At 32.2% G+C, this 22,716-nt stretch overlaps 6 protein-coding genes across 7 annotated transcripts; 3 read left to right on the forward strand and 3 right to left on the reverse strand.

The window, feature by feature from the left end:
- Positions 1-5,047: 5,047 nt before the first annotated feature.
- Positions 5,048-8,488, reverse strand: LOC108455751 (uncharacterized). The gene is made up of 7 exons (XM_017754293.2): positions 7,796-8,488; positions 6,661-6,699; positions 6,491-6,561; positions 6,195-6,259; positions 6,027-6,116; positions 5,841-5,933; positions 5,048-5,754 (listed from the first exon to the last, which is right to left on the reverse strand). The coding sequence occupies exons 1-7, from the start codon at positions 8,209-8,211 to the stop codon at positions 5,353-5,355; spliced, it is 1,176 nt and encodes a 391-aa protein (XP_017609782.1). The 5' UTR covers positions 8,212-8,488; the 3' UTR covers positions 5,048-5,352.
- A 1,208-nt stretch (positions 8,489-9,696) lies between these two features.
- LOC108455770 (purple acid phosphatase 17) lies at positions 9,697-12,199 on the forward strand. Its single transcript, XM_017754314.2, has 7 exons — positions 9,697-10,094; positions 10,468-10,624; positions 10,703-10,810; positions 10,888-11,015; positions 11,442-11,570; positions 11,674-11,741; positions 11,831-12,199. Exons 1-7 carry the CDS (start codon positions 9,702-9,704, stop codon positions 12,048-12,050), a joined length of 1,203 nt encoding a protein of 400 aa, XP_017609803.2. The 5' UTR covers positions 9,697-9,701; the 3' UTR covers positions 12,051-12,199.
- Positions 12,200-13,288: 1,089 nt separating this feature from the next.
- Positions 13,289-15,958, reverse strand: LOC108454829 (uncharacterized). Of its 2 annotated transcripts, XM_017753416.2 has the most exons (4): positions 15,600-15,934; positions 15,431-15,513; positions 13,777-13,832; positions 13,289-13,697 (listed from the first exon to the last, which is right to left on the reverse strand). In XM_017753416.2, the coding sequence occupies exons 1-4, from the start codon at positions 15,769-15,771 to the stop codon at positions 13,619-13,621; spliced, it is 390 nt and encodes a 129-aa protein (XP_017608905.1). In that variant the 5' UTR covers positions 15,772-15,934; the 3' UTR covers positions 13,289-13,618. The 2 variants fall into 2 exon arrangements, with proteins under 2 accessions (XP_017608905.1, XP_052876796.1); XM_053020836.1 differs by lacking the exon at positions 13,777-13,832 and having other exon boundaries at positions 13,289-13,710; positions 15,600-15,958.
- Positions 15,959-17,822: 1,864 nt separating this feature from the next.
- On the forward strand, positions 17,823-20,059 carry LOC108455780 (uncharacterized). Its single transcript, XM_017754327.2, has 7 exons — positions 17,823-18,250; positions 18,349-18,559; positions 18,933-19,003; positions 19,087-19,164; positions 19,480-19,567; positions 19,652-19,707; positions 19,803-20,059. The coding sequence occupies exons 1-7, from the start codon at positions 17,986-17,988 to the stop codon at positions 19,892-19,894; spliced, it is 861 nt and encodes a 286-aa protein (XP_017609816.1). The 5' UTR covers positions 17,823-17,985; the 3' UTR covers positions 19,895-20,059.
- A 376-nt stretch (positions 20,060-20,435) lies between these two features.
- Positions 20,436-21,658, reverse strand: LOC108455823 (protein COFACTOR ASSEMBLY OF COMPLEX C SUBUNIT B CCB3, chloroplastic). The gene is made up of 3 exons (XM_017754376.2): positions 21,513-21,658; positions 21,354-21,403; positions 20,436-21,116 (listed from the first exon to the last, which is right to left on the reverse strand). Exons 1-3 carry the CDS (start codon positions 21,553-21,555, stop codon positions 20,601-20,603), a joined length of 609 nt encoding a protein of 202 aa, XP_017609865.1. The 5' UTR covers positions 21,556-21,658; the 3' UTR covers positions 20,436-20,600.
- A 321-nt stretch (positions 21,659-21,979) lies between these two features.
- LOC108456802 (SEED MATURATION PROTEIN 1) lies at positions 21,980-22,423 on the forward strand. Its single transcript, XM_017755482.2, has one exon. The coding sequence runs from the start codon at positions 22,043-22,045 to the stop codon at positions 22,289-22,291; it is 249 nt and encodes an 82-aa protein (XP_017610971.1). The 5' UTR covers positions 21,980-22,042; the 3' UTR covers positions 22,292-22,423.
- The last annotated feature ends 293 nt before the right edge of the window (positions 22,424-22,716 follow it).

The following is a 22,716-nucleotide window of genomic DNA, read 5'->3' on the forward strand; positions in this document are numbered from 1 at the left end:
AGATATTAAAATTATATATATATTAAATAATCTCATTTTAATTATATTTATTTTTTAAATAAGAGGATAATTTGCTTTAACGCACTCAAATTTACTTTCAATATATTAGCAACAATGGCTATTAAGCTAAAACTCAATTGGCTATTAAAATTATATTTTTTTACATTTTAAAATTTTGTTTATGTATATGTTTATGTAATCAGGTTTTTTTTTAATGTGCTTAACGTGTTATAAAATTACATGTTTTACATGCATTTTACGTATACTAAATTTTCTTATACCCACCATGTAGGTGAACAAAAATATTTTATATTAAAAATATTTTTATAAAATTATTTTAGCAAATGATTATTAATGGAGTGGTATTTATTTGAATTTGTTAACCTTGTGTTTAATTTTCAAATAATATTTTTCAGTTGTTTTATTTGAAATATTATATAAATGATTATTAATGGAGCGGTAAAAAATTTTAATTTACTTTTGTACTATATTTTATTGAAGAAATTGTAATGAATATGCATCCCTTGAAATAACTAAATTATCCTTATTCGTAATTAAATTAAATCGGAACTAAGCTTCTTTTTTCTCTCTAAAATTAAAGGATTTGAAGCTGTTAAGACGTCCTCGAGGGTATAGCAGTCATTGGAGTGTTAAGCTTGTATTTGGGTAATTGAAAAGTAAGTTTGATGCTTCAATTTTTAGGACCAATTGTAATTAGAGTGTCACACATGAAAGTTATTTTAAATTTTATAAGAGGAATATGGAATTTTAATTTGAAAATTAAGGTTAAATTTTAAGATTTTTGAACAGATTTGGTGTATGATGACTATTCTAATTTGATAACAACACTTAGAACTATTACAAAATAACAAGTTATATAATTGATGTTAAGAATGAATAAGAGAAAAAAAAAGTGAAAGCATATTTTATTAATAAATATAAGTTACAATATGCTTCTCTAAAATTTATATTTATAAATATAGTATGTTGGATTTGTATACAAAATTAGGTACGTTCTAAACATTATGAATGATATATAGGAATAGCCTTGGTATATTTTAAGGTTGTTTCTCCCACAACACATCATATTTCTTACCCATTTGTATATATATTTTTTATATAATGCTTACAATTATCCATAATTTTTCTCAACTTTTAAATAAGAAAATAAATACACCTCAATGCGCTTAAATTTACGTCTTACTAAAATTGACAATAATGTTAATGTCAACCAAATCAAACCAAATATTACTTTTAATTGCTTTTCTAATTTCCCTTACAAAAATGACCCATTATATATATATATATCACTCTTTCATCCCATTTACAGATCAATTAATATATCTTTAATTTCAAGTTTGTTAGTCAGGACACAATTGGATTTACCCATCATCACAAGATTGTCAATATTCATTTCCATGCAAGAAATTTCTTCCAACTAAGCGCAATTTGTAAAAAGGATAATCATAAAACAAAGCAAATTTGGATGCTTTTGGTATTCTCCATGTCCCTAAAATTAAGATGAATTGTATGAATTTAAATAATTTTCATATGTGGTGCATTGAATATAATAAATAATAGATGACATGACTTTCAGCTCTTAATGGAGATAAAGCCAAATTAAGGCCATAAGGACAAACATAAAATTCCAGCCAAAAGTTTGTCACTTCCCAGCAAATTGCACTTAATAAGATTCTTGTTTGGATTATCTGTTTCTTCTTCTTGTGCTTGGAATTTGTTTTCCCAAAATGTAATGAAATGGTAATAAAGACTTAAAGACGAGAAAAAAGAAAAAAAAATAATGTCATGGCAATGGCAATAGCAATAGCAATAGCAATGGGTAACTTTACTTAAAAGTACAATTATAGATGATCAGACAAGGAGCGTGGATATGTTCTTTTTTTCTTCTGTTGGCTCAGTTTATCATTTTTGGTTGTAATGTATACTCTTTTGTGGGAAGCCCCCAACTTTTTAGTCTTCACGTGCCTGCCTACCCTCATTCATCTTCTTCATACATGCTACTGGATGCATATATTCATTCCATATCTCTATCCTATTTATTAATGTATTTTTTTTGTAAACTAATTGAGTGATTATTTTGTAATTTTTTATAATTAGGTGATTATTAGTATAAATTATCTTATTTTTTTATAAATATATATTTAATATTTGAACATTATATAAAAATAATTAAATTCTTTTTATTTGATTAAAATTTGATACAGTGAATAAAATATAAAATAAAAATAAGAGGATCTCATGGGATATCTTCAAAGTGGGTCTGCATGAAATTGTATTGCTAACGTTGAGCCATAGGGATGCACGTTCCTTCAATCGTTTTTCTATGAATATGATTTTCATATTTCATAAACCGTTTTCTCTTTACCAAATATTCATTTTAATTCCAATAAAAAGATATTACAAGTAAATGAGGGCAAATGTCTTGTATACAAAAGCTAATAAAGGTAAAAGATTTTGGTTCTAAATTATACATAACTTTGAAAAATAAGAAAAAAAGAAAAAACTTCAACACGTTATCACGGCCCTCTCAATTAATCGACACTTTGAACCATAAAAGAAAACCTTAGACGCATGCAAATGATAACAACGAATATATTTGTGAGGGATTGAATGTAGGGGGAGAGAAAAAAGAAGTTATAGGTGGTAACATGTCATAAAAGGACAACAAGAAAGAAAAAGAAAAAGCATGCTCTGCAAGGAAGGATCTAAAATGTCATAGTTATTATTATTATTATTATTAATTATCCTAAAATTTAAGAGAAATTAAAAGTTTAAGAATCATAAGAAAATTGGGCAAAATGAAGTGATGGCATAAGAAACAAAGCATGTGAAAGTGGGGAGACTTATCTTTTAAATCCAAAAAGAGAAGTTTGGGTGGACAGGTCCAAAAGTCAAAGAATCAAAATCCAAAACAATTGTGCTTTATAAAAGAGGCCCCAATGCGCAATCAATAACATTGTAGCCTTCATTTCACGTAAGCCAACAAATACAAGATGTTATTACAAACCTATCTTATAACCAAACTGGCCCTCCCTGTCTCTCATTTTTATTTTACCAAACCAATTGAATTTTAAATTAAGATGGGTGGCTATGCTAAATTTTCGGATTTCAGACAATATACATATATGTTGGATTATGATATCGATAATGTCTTTGGATTTGGAATCCATATAAGCAATAGGATAATGTTTTTATTGTGGACGCTTGCATTTGGTTTGTAATAGATTCTTCGCTATTATACTTGTCTGTCTCCGCTTTGGTGTACATTAATACACCAAAATGTATATATCTACATAACACCACTTGTAGTCGATAGATGGAAATTTTTATATTATATCTCTAATCTTTTATTAAAATTTTATCTAGTTTGTTAATACATTACGTGTAATTATATGGTTATTCCATCAATAATGTTTATTTTAATTATAGAAATAGATGATCTTTTAATAAAAATCAATTTGCTCTCTTTTTTTTTTTTTTAAAGTATACATTATAGCGATCTCAATAATTAATCTTTCACATTTTGTAGGCACAATAATATATAAAATTAATTTACTTATTCTTTAAATAAAAATAAAAATATATAAAATATAATTTAACTCATCATACAATATTTTCTATACAAAGTTACGTTAACAATTAAAAATGGGCTTTAGATTGTGAGAATCTTAAGCCATCCCTTTTAAGGGAAATTATTTTTTTTGAATGATCAAACGCCCATCTTGCCTTGCCTTGTTCTAATTATCATAGCAAATTATTTTCGTCTTTTTTTTTTCTTTTTCTTTTGAAGGAAACATATATTGAGATGTGTTTTTCAACAAATCCAAATCCAATAAAATGTTATGTTAGACATACATAATAAAATCAATTTCTTTCATTTAACAGTCTTAAATTTTGAGCATCAACGAAAATAGATTTGTTTCACTAAAAATAATTTTCGGAAAATAATTTTTAAAAATAATTTATTTTTCTAAAAAGTTAATATTTTTTTGTATTTGAATAAATCAGTATAAAATATTTTTTATTGTTTGGTAAATTTTCGAAAATATTTTATAAAAGTTATTTTCAATGAAACAAATATAAATTTAAGATTTATGATAAGTAGTGAATTGATTACAAAATGTTGTTAAGGTGAACTTATAGTAAATAAAGAATATTCATGATGTTAATGATTAATTTGTAAATTTTGTGAAATTTATAATTGAAACAAGAGAAGTGATATGTTCGAAAATTTGTTATTATAATGAATTATTTTATTAAAGTGCTTATGTAGTGAAAAAATTATATAGCAATAGGGACTAAATTGAAAAATGTATAGAAGTTTAAGTGTGAAGCAATTTAATATGTGAATAAGAAACTTATGATAAAAATTTAATGAATGTATTATGAGATGATAAAATATGTATAAAGTATTGTAAAAGTAAAATTGTGGAAAAATATGAAATTTTTATGATGACAAGGACTAAATTGTTAAACTTGAGAAAATATGTGGATGAAGTAATAGAAGTGAAATACATAGAAATTGATAAGTGAAATAAGATATTGAGATAAATTATGTGATTAAAGTATAACAAGAAAGAATATTGATTTAATGTGATTAATTAGTGAATAATGAATTTTTATGACAAAAAAAAACTAAATTGAAAAGTTATGAAAGTTTATAAAAAGATATTTGATAAGTGAAGAATGTAGTAGAGAATGTAACATTCCGGTGCTTTGACCCACTGTTCAAATTGAGTAAGAGGGTTATCAAGTTGAAAAATGCCTTAGGGAAAAAAATTGGTAAGACATTTTATAGGAATAATGAATAAATTTACATTAACTATCCTATTTTACATGAAACAAGCATCGGAAAAGACTGAAAATATAAGAAGAAAACATAATATATTTTTAGATTTTATATTTACCTCTTGAATTAAAAGAAATTGTAAAATATTTTTGTTAGACTACAATAATATATTTTAAAAAAAGAAAAAGAAAAGGAGATGTTTAAGTGAGATATTGTTTTGCAGCTTTTTAAGAGTAGTTTAAAAATGAAAGTTTAAATAAAATTGATACCAAAGAATACTCCCATTTCTATATAACAATGATGCAAATGAGCTGTAGCCAAAATTTTCCTTAAAACTTCATCTTCTAAAAAAGGGAAAGTTGTAGCTGCAGAGCGGACATGAATCCTCAAGTTTTAACATAAAATCCTGGCATTAGGGATCATGGTATCATTTTACAACGAAAAACCAAACTCTGCTGATGCCTATCATCCTTTACCGCCAAGAGAATTTATTCCTTTCCACGGTACTTGAACCTCTCTTCCCAACCTACCTTCTTCTTCTGTTATACTCTACAATTTAACCACTCGATTATGTCGTCCGTTACAACTTCTCGTTCCAGTTCAAACAGGAGATCATGTAACAGCCCTTGGAATAATCTGATCGTTTTGTCGGTTGAGGCAGCTTCTTTATACAGTTTTTCAGAAGCTTGAGGATCTGTTACGGTATCATCGGTACCATGAAGAACGAAGAAAGGAACCGTGAATTCCCTCAGGTTTTGCTGCAAGTAGGATGTAATTCTAAGAAGCTCACAACCAGTTCTTACACGGAGGGGTCCCGTGTACACCAATGGATCGGAATATTTCTCCACCAGTGCCTGCGGGTCCCTAGAAACTGGCCTGCCCTTTTTATTCGCGACCGTGATTTGGTATCTTGGCACTAGAAATGAGATGACCGGTGCAACTGCCTGCCACAGGCATAAGATATGTGAATGCTAGTGCTTGATGATCACTCTTATACCATGTTCTTCATAATTTCAAAGGAAATTCTTACCATAACAATTGGATGAGTCGGCTGGATGGCTACCGCTGGCGAAGTCATTATAATGCCTGCTACTTGTGCTTCAACCTTGGGATCAAGCACGGCCTAAAATGAATGCAAAAACAAGTGAAAACTGAAAATTTAGCTCAAACACGATCAATATCAATATATAAATGATTCTATTTGTAAGAACCTTACTTTAAGGACAATCGCGCCACCCGTTGAATGACCAAAGCAAAAGCATGGAAGGCCGGGATTCTCGGCTAAAACCTTATCAAGGAATATTTTCTGTAACAAGTTGGGAAGATGGATTAATTTCAACCGATACTTTCAAATTCATTTCTGTAGCTGAACCTTAAAACATACCAAATCAACAACAGCATCATCAAGAGAATGAACATATGCATGTAGCCCATCAGTTCCACCATGTCCTACAGAATTCAAGGAGCAAATAAACTTAAAAATGATAACAGCAGTAAAGGTGATCATGCACTATAAACTGGGAACATCTCATAATATTAGGGACTGAAGTGGGCTGAAAAAAACTTTTAAGGACCAAAGTGGGAAAAGCGGTATACTTGAGGGGCTAAAGTGTGCATTAAGCAGACGTGCTTTCTGGTCAAGTAGAATGTGATTTTAGTAGTCTGTTCATGAAAACTTACCAACCCAATCCATTCCATAGACCTTGAATCCATTTGCATTAAGCCTCTTTGCAAAGGAAGTGTATCTGCCACTGTCGTTGAAAAAGTAAACGTTGACTATAACCCATATAAAAGGCTACGGGGTGGGTTGAATATAATCAACAAAATGGCCTTAGATACAAATAACAAACCTGTGTTCATTGAGGCCATGCAACAGAACAACTAGTCCCCTGGAAAGACATACAAATAAAATCACTATTCCTTATTAAAAAATAAAATCACTATTCAACGATGGAAAGAAACAGTGAATAACAGAGGATATTCTTATTTCAGGTTGATAAAAATTTGATGCTTGTTACATTCTAGTAAAATTTATTCTCATTTTAATTTGGTTATTTCCGTTTACATTGGCGTTATTTGTAGAATATCAGGCGTTTAACAAGAACATCATTTGGTTGGATCAGTTTTTCCAGTAGGAAGATGTGCCAAATGATGAGTTCCTCGGTATGGGTCAAGGCACTGCCATTACCATAACATTTGAGAGACTATGGCCGAAGAGCATTGGAATTATTCTCCCAACAATTCACAGCATGCAGCCAGGTATGGGACCAAAAACAGAAGATTGCCTTTTACTTGGGTTGGGTACTACAAACCTTGGGGCCGGATATGGCCATTTCATTTTATCAATACCACTATACATAGTTCGAATATGCCATCTAAATATTCAGTTTCATTGGAAACTCAGCCATGCCACTTTTTTCATAAATTTACCTCTTTAATATTCGTGATTTAATTAAAAAAATCACGCAAGTTGTTTGGACATATAAGCTGATATCCGACATATTTAGGAATCTAATGCCAGCTCTTGCAAATCTTTGCTTATCTAGCTAGATTGCAATAATTTAACATTTTCTAGGGGGGCAGGGAATAGAAGGAAACATAGGAATTAACGTAGTTTAATAAGGAAAGAAAACCCATTTTCCTGAGCTAAGAAATTGAATTATCTGCTAACAATCTCTAGGAGCCCACAAGCCTACGTTGATTAAGGTCAAAAAATATCAACATCCGCATATTCAACATGTCCTTAAAGACAAAAACAAATTCACAGATGATTTAACTAAGATTGTTCGGGATAGAAGACCGGTGTGCGCATTTTACAGAACCCGGTTTAGGCTAGTTTAATTTTTTTGTTTTTGGTTTTGTCCTTATTGTTTCAAAAAAAAAAAGTACTGCTAATTATGATTAATAAGTCACATTTATTTACTAATGAAAATAAAATGATGATGACAATAGAAAAATCTTGAACAAATTGAATCCAAGACTGACCTGACTTGGACGGAAATCGGAGTCCAAGACTGAGTGAATAACGTGTCACCTCTAGCAGTAGAAAACAGACAAAACTCCCTCACCGTGTCATCATCATCATCATCCTGGAACACCCTCCGAATCGCTTGGGACCTCCTCACCGCGGCGGCCGCCTCATGGTCTACAGCCATGGTGGCGTTTCTCCAAAGCAACAACGCCCAGGGCACCCTAACGACGGTGGAAGCCGACCCTTTTCTCCCGCTCTCCTGCTTCTCATCCTTTCCCGCGTTATCCCCAGAATTAGCTTTCCCCCGGAATGGAAGTAGGAGCAACAAGACGACGGCGTTTAGTAGCAGCAAGAGGCTCCTCAAAGCATGTAAAGAGAAGAGGGCGTTGATGCGGCCACTAGCGCCAGACGTCAAGGGCTCCACCGCCATCCTTTGAGGCCGTGGATGAGAGCAGCAGCGGGTTGATTCGAGTTTTAGGGAATGCAACGGTTTGTTTGTTTCTTATGGAATTGCCAATGGTTAAGAAATGGAAAATTTTAAATTTAGGGTGTGTGAGAAATATAATCGCTGTAGTTGATGAACAGCTCATTAACCAAATCAAAATACGTAAACAGGAATGAAAGCAAGAAAATCGTTAACACACTGTGTTTAGATTTTTTACTATTATTCGTTGCCTCTCTTATATACGGCTGGCTGTTGGATTTGGAACATTATTAAGCACCCTCTTCCATCCATTTTTTTATATTACACCAACATAAAATAAAATTTCAATTTTACTTCTTTTTGTTGTTTTGACAACAAAACCCCCCCGTTTCAATTTGGGGTTATCTACTACAAATTAATTTCATAAAAAAATACATTTTCGACTTTTTCTATATTTTGAAATTATTTACTTTTTCTTAAAAAAAAAAAGACACGCTCATTTCGACATGAATTTTTTTTTAATATGAAATTAAATTGAGGGGAAAATAATCTGAAAAAGAAAAACTTGGTTCACTTGTTGCGTGGACGGGGACTTAGTAGAAGAAACAAAAAAGAGCTTAGACCAAGGTTCGGAGAGCATGTGTCTAAAGAAAATGGAGGCACGTGGCAGTTTTGCGGCGAACAGACAAAGGAATAAGAGCGAGGGGATAGTGACAAGTGGGCGCTGAGAGATCTTTGGTATAAGTAGGTGGTGACACGTGTTAACGGTGGCATCAAGAAATGTTATTTTGTCTTGGCGTAGTTAAAAGGGTAGAAAGAGGCTAGGAAGGGAATTAATATTTGAGTAACCATATTAATTTTTTGTCACCACAATAATCAGCGGACAAAAACAAAAGGTTTTAACCTTATTAAGCCCAATTGTCGCAACCCAAAACTCAAAATCACCTTGTTATAATTATGTTGGCACTCCACATCAATTTAATGACTATGAGAATCATAGATAGTGAATGAGCACAACTCAAGTAAATATCACCCTTTAGTATTGCTTCTAAAAAAAAACATTTTTAGAGATAAGTTAAAATTTTATGATATTGCGAAAAACACTTTTTAGTACATTTTTGGAGTTTGAAAAAGTATTTTATTTAGTAATGTTTTTATCTAAAAATATTTTTTAGAAGTAATACTAAATTGACCTGAAATTGAATACTATTTTGCTAGTATATAAGTAATTTGGCCAAGAATATTGAATATGATTTTATTAGACTCTTGTTTTATAGTATGTATTATGTGTTAAAGTTGAAGCATCTAATTGTGCTGTTGGTCACTGTTCACTCTTCAAAATAAATTGATATACTATAAAATATTAAAATTTGATGAAAATGAGGCTAATAAAATTCCAAAATAATGGGAAAACATCCCATGTGCTGAGACGTAGGTTGGTTTATCCAGCAATAAATAAACAAGTTGAAAGTGGTGGTTTAATAATAGGATAGGAGATGGCGAGTGTAGAAGCGAATATTCTAAGGGCAAGAAGAGTTTATCCTCTATGTTCCACTGGAAGATTCGAATATCCCATGCACTGCACTGCTCTCTTTCCTTTTTTTTTTTTTATAAACCCAAGACCAATTAGAAAACGTAGGCGGCCGCACACCTCTCCTCCATCTCTATATTTATTTCGCCCACAACCTTCCATATACCAAACCAAAGCAAAAATGGGTTGCGATAGGTGGGTTATGTTGGTCATTCCCATCATTTATGCCTTAAGTAATGTATCGGGTGAGCTTAAGAGATTTGAGCAACCCAGCAAAGGCGATGGTTCCCTTAGCTTTTTGGTGATTGGAGATTGGGGTAGACGAGGCGCTTTTAACCAATCTCAAGTTGCTTTTCAGGTTCATTTTCCATATACTCTCAACTTCATATTCAACCACATTGCCACACAATCATATATTTAACCTTTCACAATACTTGTTTCTTTAGTTTTTATCGAATATCCAAATTTTATCATACGGATCCATGAATATTTTGCAATCTTGCAACATTCAGGCTTTACTTGGCTTCAAAATAGGAAATTGTAATATGCAAAAAGATAAAAATAAAACATTTTCTTAGCTTGGAATTATTATCATACTTAACCTTTTACACGTTAAATTTATTGCTTTAGTCTCTTAAAATTTATAAAGAAATTTCATTTTAACTCTAAAAAAAATTATAAATTAATCTCAACTTCTAAAAAATTTCTGAGCTCGCCACTCCTCTTTATAGATGGGAAAGATGGGAGAGAAGTTGGATATTGATTTCGTAGTTTCAACGGGAGATAATTTTTATGACAATGGATTGCGCAGCGTACACGATCCGGCATTTGAAGAGTCTTTCACCAATATTTACACTGCAAACAGCCTCCAAAAACAGTGGTACAGCGGTAAGTAATTTCTCATTTACTCCTAATTTTCATTTTTTTGGTTGGGTTTCTAACCTTGTTTTTATTTGGGAAATGCAGTGTTGGGAAACCATGATTACAGGGGTGATGCTGACGCACAATTGAGCCCTCTTCTTACCAAAATTGACACCAGATGGCTTTGTCTTAGATCCTTCATTGTCAATGCTGGTAATTCAGCAACCTCCTTTTTTTTTTTTTTTTTATTTAACTCCAAATAATCAAAATCAATAAATAATAATGGGCAGAATTAGCTGAGATCATTTTTGTGGACACTACACCTTTCGTGAAGAGCTATTTTCAAGACCCAGAAGATCACATTTACGACTGGCGTGGTATAAATCCTCGCAAACACTACATTGCAAATCTGTTGAAGGTACACATTAGTTAAGAGCTTATTATTGGTAAAAGTATATTATGATTGCATTTTACCCCTTTATTTAAAAAATGAATAAATTAGTCATTGTAGATTAAATTAAGAGAAAATTGATAGTTTTGTTAAAAATTTTATCTATTTCTACCATTAAAGACTGGTTCTTATACACATTTCGCAACATACATCACCATATGGTTATTTCGTTAGTCACAGTAGTTTTTAATAGTACAATTTGATGAAATTTTTAACAAAAAAAATTAATTTGCTCTTTAACTTAATATATAGGGACTAATTTATCTATTTTCTAAGTAAAAGGGATAAAATGCTCTTTGACTCCTAGTACTTTTTACTCTTATTATTTGGTGTGTTTGAATTTGAAGAAATGCAAAGCATTAATTAATAGCTTGACTATACCTATTGATGTAGGATGTGGAGTGTGCATTAAGAGAATCAAATGCAAAATGGAAGATTGTTGTTGGTCACCATGCGATTAAAAGCGTTGGGCATCATGGTGATACTAAGGAACTTGCTACACACCTCCTTCCTATTCTCAAGGTCAATTTCTTTATACCTTCATATGTACAATGTCGATTTTGTTGGCTAAATTCTAGTTTAACCATCTAACATAAACTTGGTATTTTCCACCGTAAAAGTACAGGCTAATAATGTTGATTTTTACATGAATGGTCATGATCACTGCCTAGAACATATCAGTGACACAGAGAGGTAAGAAACAATGGCTAATTTCAACTATCAACTCTAGCATTTATTATATGAAGATGATGATGATTAAAAGCTTTACTTGGTGCATGCAGCCCTATACAGTTCTTAACCAGTGGGGCAGGGTCTAAGGCATGGAGGGGAGACGTGAAACAACTAAACAGAGAAGGACTAAAGTTCTTCTATGATGGTCAAGGTTTTATGTCAGTGCAGTTGACCCAATCTAATGCAGAGATTGCGTTTTATGATGTAGATGGCAAGATTTTGCATAGATGGAATGCATTCAAACAATTCGGTGATCATTCATCAATATAGCATTTAGGCTTTAGTTTTAACTACAAAGTGTATATGATGTTCTTCGTCTTCAACATACGGCTTGGAATTGGGAGCTGTATGTTAAACTTAATTTGAAGAATTGGTTCCTTACCACCATTGCAATGCAAGCTAATTTTTGTAATCAGAAACCGTTATGTTGAAAACCCATTATTCATTTTTGAATTTAAGTTTGCCTCTATTTTTTCCCTCATAAATTTCGTAATGCTAACGTCTCCATAATAAGATCTTCGATTCCAGCTACAACAAGATGACATTAAATTGTCCCCAGCTGATATAAACTTTGATCTAATCAATGTTTGTACATAGTAGTTACTTCCGTATAACACCCGTCTATATATTCTGTTCCCATAATAAACTCAAACTCCAAACTAAACATTTCACCTAGTACGATCCAAATAACCAATGAATTTGAATATGCCTAAAAAATATGTATTATTTTAACTAAATTCGAGCTTATTCGATTACATCCTATTTAAATAACTATTTTTATAAAAATTATTTAATTAAACTCAATTATAATATATATATAAATATTAATAAAAAATTGATATTTTTTAATTAGTAAAACAAATTACTAATTAAATTATTTTGATCAGTGAAAGCAGATAAACAGTTATCATACAAGTCAGAATTACATCAAAGGAACCAAGTAAACAAAGCAAAATCAGGCCTACAAAAGTGCAGGATAAAGTACTTGGATTGTCCCTATATTATATATAGACACTGTATCAAATCAGTCTATCTATTATTAAATGAATCAATTTAATCTCTATACTATTAAAAGAATCAAATAAATCTAAAAGTTAACATTACAAACCATTAAAATTTTAAAATATTAACTCTATTAAACAGTAAATGAAAAAGTTAAAACTATATTCCAATTCAACCTTATTTAATTCTTTTTAATAATTTAAGAATTAAATTGGTCTATTTAATAATAAAGGGCCCAATTTAATACAGTCCCTATAATAGAGGGAGCTCCCAAACACTTTCACCCAAAAGTGCAGGATTAATAGTGTCTATTTAAACTTCGCAACCTTAAAAAAATGTTATTAGACTGTTACTTAAAAGAAAAAAAAAAGCCTCATCCAACTGTTACTGTTTAGGTGTTGTATACAATGATATAAACATTATATAAAAGTAGGTAATATGGAATTAATCTTTACTTGGCTCGTGACGTCAAATCATTTTATTATTCTATTGTACTATATATAAACTTTATATAAAAGTAGGTAATATCGAATTAATTCACATGCCAAACACATGGCAAATGAAATTTATGAGCAGTTTCCAGGAAATAATTATAAAGATCAGCCTCAATATGACCACGACTAACAACAAAATATGTTTCTTGTACTGAAAAAAAAAAAACCACTTTCATTTAAGCCTAGAGATGCAGGAGAGTTTAAGCTATAATGGAAACATGACATCATACAAATACCGCAAATATGCTTTTTATAAAATAACAGTCTCAAGTCTAGCGGTGGTACTACATACATGAGTTTTCTGTAGCAGCAGCACATCCCAATATGTTCGAGTTAACAACACTACTCGTCCTTGTATCTCTTCTCTATTTCCTCCAAGCTCTGAATTTCCTTGTTATACTTGCAAATGCGTTGGATGCACCTGCACAAGTATCCTTACCAAATTCAAACGAAAAACATCTTTGTTAAAGTCAAGGCTGTGTCAAAATGCTAGCACATACCAATAAAGCAGGCATGCGGTTACGCACAGAATCACGTTTCTTTGAGATTTGTAGAACTGCAAAGCACCCCACACTGAAACTATTAACTCTCAACAGATAAATTCAAGAGATATTTCAGAAAACATCAACAGGCTTGTGTTTGATCTTCATATGTTAATCAATCAGGTCTAACCAGCTTTATAAGACGTAACTGAGTGCTTAATTAATTGATTGGTCATAAAAAAAAAAAAAAAACTCTTAAGTAAGCCAATTATTAGATGTAGTAAAGCCCCGAAACAGGAATGATTGGGAAAAGGCAGGGCAACCCCTAAGCTTTATCCTAGCCCAAAATGCTTTCCGAAATGTGGAACACACTATCAATATCCCTATCTTTAACTTGTTAATGCAATACTATGCCCCAACCCTGGGAATTTAAAGCAGAGACGCAAAAACCAGCCAAAAATTGGATCAAGAAAGGTAACAGAGTGATGATATAAAAACTAGATACTACGTAGGTCCCCTGAACATCCACAGCAGAATCTTCGAGTTGAGAAACACTATTATTCAACTCTTATCAATACAGGTGCCAACATGAGATCTAAGAAAATGACAAAGAAGTTTCCATTGGTTAATCCATTGCCCCTCCAATGCAAGTATTTGACATGGTAAAAGTCTATCCTTTTCTTTTGCTTGATATATTTGAGCTAGTCAAGTTGGCTAAAAGAAACTCCAAAGCAGGGAGTAGATATCTGGATATCTTTTACTATATATAAATATATTTTCTGATTGATTTTCCCATTGATCAGAATAAAAGACCTCTTTATTTATATTTTCCTCGATCAATTACATTTCTAACTAGTATTAACTCTAAATTGTTATTTTTCTGTCAAAAAGAATATAGTACTTTTACTCAAATAAGTTTGAACAAATACGTAAGCCCCATATGAAGTGGAAGCAATTTGCTCATTTTAATTAATCTTTGGTCAAAGTGCAAATCGTTGTGTGCTACTCTTAAGGAGCTTCTTCCATTTTCAGCATTTATTGTTGTCTAAGGCTACTGGGGTAACCAGCATGCAGTTATTGTTTGGGTTAATTCCATTTTTCAAAGACCAAAAGGATTAAGGTAAATGAAGAATCAACCCAAGTGCGAATGTTTCATTTCAATTCTTAATAACCAAACAACTGTGAAAATGCCACAAGAAATTTTTTTAAAAAAAATTCAAAACGTCTTCTAGCAACATCAATAAATAAATTAAACCAATATGCAGGAGCAGCTTTTCCTACGTAGTACCAAAAAAAAAAAAAAAGAATTCAAGGCTTTCATCCCACGAAAGTGCTAACAACTTTTCCTCTGTGATACTAAACAAAATCCTTAATAGCTTTCTGTAATTCTAGAATCAAAGTTGAGGCAATTATCAATTATAATAAAAGAACAAAACAAGTAGCCAACAACCAATATTGGCGATGATAAGTAAGATTTCAGCAAGAAACATGTAGAAGTTCAAACAATTTCAAATCCTTGAACATGCAAACCAAAATAAATAACGATAATCTAAAAGATGAAGCTAAAACATTAACAATTATATCTAAAATTGGTAAACAAATGAATCAATGTCCAAAAGCGCAGTAATATTTCACAATCAGATACCTAGATTTGAAATTATCAAACACTTACAGATTTCTCGTAACGATCTCTCTCAGCAGCGGTGCAGATCTCAGAGGTACACATCAAGCGGTGCTCGTTCTTCCAGTAAATATCTGCAAGCAAAATGAAAAATTTAAAATCATTGCACTAATACTGCAAAGACAAAGGAAATCAAAAGAGAGGGAAAAGGCGAGAAAACCTAAGAGCTGGAATCCGGCAAAGGGAACAATGAAAAGGGCAGGTTGCAGAATGAGAGAGATGAGAGAGACCAAACGGTTCTTCAAGAGCTTGGGAGAGGGAAGCGTCAAGAGGAGAGCCAGTGCTGCCTCAGCTGCAACCACGTACGTTAGAATCATCCACTGCAACGCCATTGTCAATCTTTTTCGGGGTGTTTTTTTTCCTTTTTTCTGTTGAGGATTTTTTTTTTAACAGTGAGTTGCTAATTTGGGGCAGATAGATTTTATTTTTCTCGTTTCCGTGCGTGCTTTTATGTTTTCGCCCGGGGGTTGAATGGGTGGGCTTTGATATTTCTAGATCGTTTTCTCTTTCACCCTGTTGTAGGCTGTTGCATTTTGAATTTGTACAGTTGAATAATATTATAATGTTTTTCTGTTTTGTTTTTTCAAAGTGTATAAAAATACTATTATTACATATTTAAAAAAAACAAATAACGTCAAATTGTTTAATTTTCTTTAAAAATAATAAATGAAAATGCATGACAACATCTTGTGGAATTTTTTATTTCACTATAAAATAATTATCTTTAAAGTATTATATTTTTCAACAAACAAATATAACATATTTATTATATGGAAAGGATCCACTTACTTTTGTAATTATTTATATGATTAATGTTTTAACGATTCAACCATTTAATTTATTAATATAATTGTATTTATCATACATGTAAAATTTTAAATCGATCCGATATATCTATCATATCAATTTAAAATATGTATATTCCACGATTGAAATTTTTATATAAAACAAATAGTTAAGAATTTTAAATTTAACATGCATGAAAATATCATAAAATATAACAATTAAAATATTAAAATATTAATCATTTAAATGATTCCTCCACTTTATTATATATTTATTTCAATCTTTATTCTATTTCCAAATAATAATACACATGAATTGATTATTGTTTAAAATAAAATTAATTTTAATTTCAAATGATGCGTTCTTGCCCAATTTGTTGTTATTTATTTACTTGATATGGAAACAAGCATCCACAATGTCTAAAATAGTAAATTAAAATATAAATAAAGAGGTTAAAGCTAAATAGGGATCAATTTAATTTTAAGTTTTGATCAACATGTACATTTGCAAATTAAATTTTAAATGATATATTTAAAAGGGTTGTTTTGTGTATCCATTCTATCCCTTCAGCAAAAAGATATTTCTTGGCTCATAAATTAATTTAATCAGTCTTAAACTATTATCATCATTTTATAAATTAAAATCTCCATAATCAACTTTTATTTTTAATAATATAAATTATTAATTTCCGTGTAAGTGGGCATTAACTCGTGTATATATATAAATATCATATATTTTTTAATACCCTTTCTAATCAAGTTAAGTTGAGTCCCAATATTGAAATGTTTGAATTTTATCAAATATCTATTTTAAATTTGAATTTAACTCAAGAGATAATTAGATTATTGAATTTGATTAAGTTCATAAGCATTTAAGCTCAAGCTCATTTTAATACTTAAGTTTTGGCGTAATAACATATATTGAGGTTTAATAATATAAAGATTTTAAATATATATTATAAATGAAAATTTTGATAATACTCTTAAGTCATTTGAGCCAAATATTATTAAACTAATATTCAATTGACCAATTATTTTAACTGAGCTCGATAATTACTAATTGAGGAGCATCAACCTCTCATTTACATCCCCATCCTTAAAATATAATAAATAAAAGAAACAGCCAACATTTTTTTTTATAGTTGATTGAGGTGTTAGTATGAATAAAAATAAATGGGTAAATTACATCGTAGGTCACTTTAAAATAGTATTATTTCTATTTTGCCTATTCTAATTTTTTTGTCAAATTAATCACTCTAATTAATATAATTTTTTTGAATTGACCACTACCGTTAAAATTTCGATTAATCCACTAATGAATTGTTGATAGCCAATTGAATGATGACATGTGACAATTTTTTTTTTTACTTTTGACTAAAGCTTTAGTCATTCAATTGACTAATGTGTCACTTCAGCAATCCAGTAGTGAATTAAAAAACTTTTAATGGCAATGACCAATTTAAACAATTATCTTAATTAAAATGATTAAATTGATAAAATAAATTTTAAAGTGGCCAAAATAGAAATGACATTATTATAAAGTGACCCGCGGTGTAGTTTACCCAAAGTAATTACTTGTAATAAAAAAATCCGGGTACTATAGAGTTTGAACTTTTGAATGTTAAAATACCCCGCTCGAAACATGACCGTTGAAGGTCACGATCTTTGTTTAAGCTTATTGATCAGTGATTTGGAGAAATCCTTTTCATCAGTTGCAGCCACTCTTACTTTCATTGAAGGAATTGAGATTTTTGAAATCAAATGGGAAAGCTTAGAGCCAAATCCGACTATGAAAGTCTGAGGAATGCTCGCATCGTAGAGAACCAGGCTCGATTAGCCTCTCTGGGAGTGCACAAAACCATCTCCGACCTAAGGTCCATCGTTTCCTCTGCAAAACCTAAGGTCCGAAAATGGCAGAAAAAGGATAACGTTATCACGCCTGTGCGCCGCTCCACTCGTTTCAAGGGAACCCCTCTTTCTTCATCTCTCGCCAGCAATTCTTTGCGTAGATCTAACCGGCTTAGGGGTAATAAAGAAAATCCATTTATATTTTTCAAGTTGACGAACGAATTCTCTTTTATTTAAAAAAAAAAAAAAGAACTATGATTTCCATTTTTTGCATAGGAAAAGCGATTGATTTTGAAGAACGGGAAGAAGGGACTGATTCTTATTCAAGCGAAACGAAAGAAAAAAGGCCTGCAAATGCTCCATTGGTCACGATTGATGATGCGAGTCTTCAATTGTCACCAGAGGATTCTTCTCGGCGCTGCAATCGAAAGGAGGGGAGGGGCAGTGTTTACAACTCTATTTGTGGAATTTGCTGCCATTTCTGCAGGTTTATTTCTCTGATACCATTTTCTATTAGCCTATGAGATTGGATTGAGGGAATATATTGAGCATGTTTAAATAACGAAGTAAGAAATAGGAAGACTTGGTGTCCATTAATAGCTATTTTTATTGGATGGTCAAAACTAAATACTCCGTAAAAAACACATAAACAACTTAGTCTTAGAGCCAGTTTAACATTGTTTCTAAGAAGCACTTTTGGTACAAAAAGCATTTTTTGGGAAAAGCTAAAATTTTCTGCTTTTGAAAAGCATATAATCTTATGAGGCATGTTGCTAGACTTTGGTGTGAGTGTAGGATACCGTCACGGATTAAACTTGTATATTATTACTTTAGATCCTAAACATATGAATCATATGCAGGCAAAAGACATTATGTGCTGAGAACGACTGCAAGCGATGTGGTAATCTCGATGTTAATCAGCCGTGCATAGGTCAGTTTTATCATAGAGACACTTGTATGTAGAGTTTATAATAAACTAGAATACCATTTTCACAAAATTTATATTCCATGCAGGAAAGACGGATTGTTCAGTTTGTCACTCTAGCAATGGTGTTCTGTGTCGGGCTTGTCTCAAGATTAGGTATGGTGAAGGTAAGATCAATATAATAAATGCCAAAAGAATGGGTTATCCTAGGACTAGGACTAGGGCGGGTTATAATCTTAAAACTGAACAATGATTCTTGCTAGATTTTGTTGTTTGTGATGTGCAACATACTTGTGCTGAACATGTACCCATATCTAACACTCACCTCCAAGTCTAATTAACAAAGCTTGAGAAAATAAAACTCAAAGTCGGTCACAAAAAAAGGTGGAAATGATGGTTTTTGGTAATTTGGTCTTAGAAAAGAAAAACACCATAGCAAGCAATAGAGGAAAGTTGACAGGGTAGTGTTATGTTGTTATCAGAACTGGAAGAGGTACGAGAAAATAAGGAATGGATGTGCCCACACTGCATAGAAGAAAAAGGGATCAATCCTTATTGGATATGTAATAGGTATGCGACTTCATCATTATCTTATTCCTTGTGAGAATTTTATATGCAGTTCACTGAATCGTTTTTTTTTGCAATTCTCCATAGTTCATTGTGTCTGAAGAATCGAAAGATGACTCCAACAGGAATAGCAATCTACAGAGGTATTGTCTTGAACTGATTCCTGTCTTTCCCAACTGGCTAAACTTGAAAAATACTGACTATTATTGTTTATTTGTTTTTGTGCTCGAATTCAAAGCTCGGGCGTTGGGATACAAATCGGTTGCGCATCTGCTGATGGATGAGCTTCAGCGTAAAAATCCTTCAAGATTGATGATATGCAGCAAGTGATTACACTAAATTTTCAAGGTACTTTTCATGCGGCAGTTGACGATGTGTACCAGAATGACTTTGACATTCTTGTTAGGAAATCACTGTACTTGATGCTAACTCTTTGTATCGACCAACTGCTTTAAATCAAATTTATGAGATGTAGCAAGTCCTCCGTTAGCTGAAGCACTCGTAAAGGGTTAAGATCTTGCCCATCGTTTTTCAATGGCTGAATATGTAATTTACTACTGATTTTACTCAAATGCACTTTTTTCATGGCTAACTTTTTAATACGATTTAAAAATGTGATTTTACTCCAGTTTTAAAGTTGATTGGATAAAAGTTAATTGCTAACATTATTGGCTAATTATAATATTTCAATCAAATGAAATTTAGAAGCCTAATTAAACACTCAAAAATTAACACCATTATTTTTTGGTACCAAAAAATAAAACATCCATTTTACATCATCAAGCTTTCAATACACTGAAATATGAATTGAAGAATGTTGACCCAACTAACCGCTAACCGGTGTTGAAGCCTAAAAATCATTTCAATCATGTTTAGGTTCTTGGTCAAGTAAAACCAAGATTTTTCTTATTATATATAGAATGCCGAAATTTGGAAGCTGAAAATCCATTTATCTTTACAGAAGAAATCGTATGTAATGGAAGAAGAATAACACAAAACATCCATTTTGTTAGAATTACCATTGTTTCAATGCATACTAGCTAACCTGTTGCGAGATAAGAACCAGAAGCCCTTGCGGCCCGACCAGGATCTCGTTAAGGAAACTAACCAACCCGAACCACACAACGGGAGTTACATCCACTCCTCCAAGAGGAGGTATCACCTTTCGGGTTGCAGTAAGAAAGGGTTCAGTGGGAGCATAAGCAATGACATATGGGAATTTCTCCACCGGAAGCTTAGGGTACCAAGACATGACTATTCTCAGAATAAATAGAAAGGCAAATGCTGAGAGAAATGGCCCTAAGATACCAATTGCCAGTTTAGCAGTGGCAGGGTCCAAATCGGCCAGTAAGAATGTCCTACTTAGATCCGAGGTAACAACATCAGGGGGCATGTTGAGCTTAATGCTTGTTTCGATTCCAGCAATATGCGGTGGCTCCCTTAAACTAGATGGCAAGAGTTGAAAGGTAGAATTTGAAACAGCTAGGCAGCAATACGAGAGTCGATGGCCTCCTAGATATGAAAATTTCTTGCTACGATGCCTGAATCTTTCCTGTGAAAGATAAAATGAAGTTTAAGCCGAAAATGGTAAACACTTAGATGACTAGTATGTGTTTATATTCCTTCTAAACCATATTCATTCCTCACCCTCTAAAGCAGTAGTAGATGAAATTGGCTTCCCCACCCCCAAAAAAAAAAAAACAAAAGACTGTTCATCTCCAAACAATTGGAATAACATTGCGCATGCTGAAAATATGAAAAGATGTAGCACTGAAGGATAAGTACTTACAGATATAGCAAAATTGTTGGTCTTCAACAACAGAGGTTGCCAGCCTGATCCTGAGAAAAAACAGAAATTGTTGGTGGTTGGTCGGTGATAATCAATTCCTAGGAAAGGTTGAGGAAGAAATGAGATGAAACGCAAAAGAAGAAGAAAAAGAATGGATACCTTTAATGAAAACGTTGCGTAGAAGGTGAGAGGACGTCGCCATTGGTGAGAGCTGAGAATAGCGTAAGACCGAGAGCGAGTGTTATAAGAGGAGGGGGTGGGGGGACGTTATCCTTTACTAGCAGTGAGGATGGATGGGGTCGGCTTGTTAACTAGGCTTATTTTATGTACTCTTTTAGGCCCATTACAGACTGACCCTGGCCCTATAACATAAGATTCGTTTCCCCTTGGCCCTGGCCTTAGCATTATTGGGATTCTTATAACTCATGTTGGTATCTAAAATCGAAATTTGAATGAAACAGTAATATAAAATTCTAATCTACGAGCAGAGCTGAGCGTTTTGTGCTTCTTGTATAGCAGAAGGCGTAAGAATAGGAAGGCACGTGCACTGATAGTAGGCAAAACGTGTCAAAATGTTGGACATAAATATGGCAGAAAGGTGCCACGTCCACTACTGTTAGTAGCTATATAACTTAAACCAACCAGCGAGATCCCATCGTCAACCAACCATCCGTAATCTGAGTTAAGAGATGGCACAAAGCAAGGACGATATAAAGCATGCAACCGCGCAGGCCAAGCAGTCTGAGGATGAGAGCTTGAGGGTAGCATACAAGCACGGCACTCCTCTTGAAGCTGGCAAAATAGCCGACTCTTCACCTGTTGATCTCTTTTCCAGTGCCCAACGTGTTCAAAATTCCTCCTCCCCATCGCCGCCTCCACCTCAATCTAACACTAGTACTGCTAACAATGCTGATTCCACCTCCTCTGCTAATACATAACCTCCTCATTTCACTTCAAACCCTTCTTTATGGTTTTTTTTTCTTCCGTTTACTAGTGTGAGTTTTGTTTTTCTATGTTCCCATGAACTAAAACTAAGTTTCTCTAATAAGAACTATAATTATCTTATTCTACTCCCATATTTGTACTTAAGCATGATCTACTTAAAAAATAGATAAATTGGTCCTTTTATATTTGTTTTTTGTTAAATTTTTTATCCAATTCTAACAATTTAGTAAATGAAAATATTTAAAAAAATTAAAAAGCTAATTTAGCAAAATACAATTTAAATTTAGTATGATACTTTCACCACATGTATGCATGTGAGAGCAGCACCTTAAAGAGACAAACAAGAGACTTGTCCCAGTTGAGGCCAAGGCACCCAAACTAGTGGAGGCATTTAACCATATAACTGCTTAACTCAACA

Source organism: Gossypium arboreum, chromosome 11 (assembly GCF_025698485.1).
Source record: "Gossypium arboreum isolate Shixiya-1 chromosome 11, ASM2569848v2, whole genome shotgun sequence".
NCBI lineage: Eukaryota > Viridiplantae > Streptophyta > Magnoliopsida > Malvales > Malvaceae > Gossypium > Gossypium arboreum.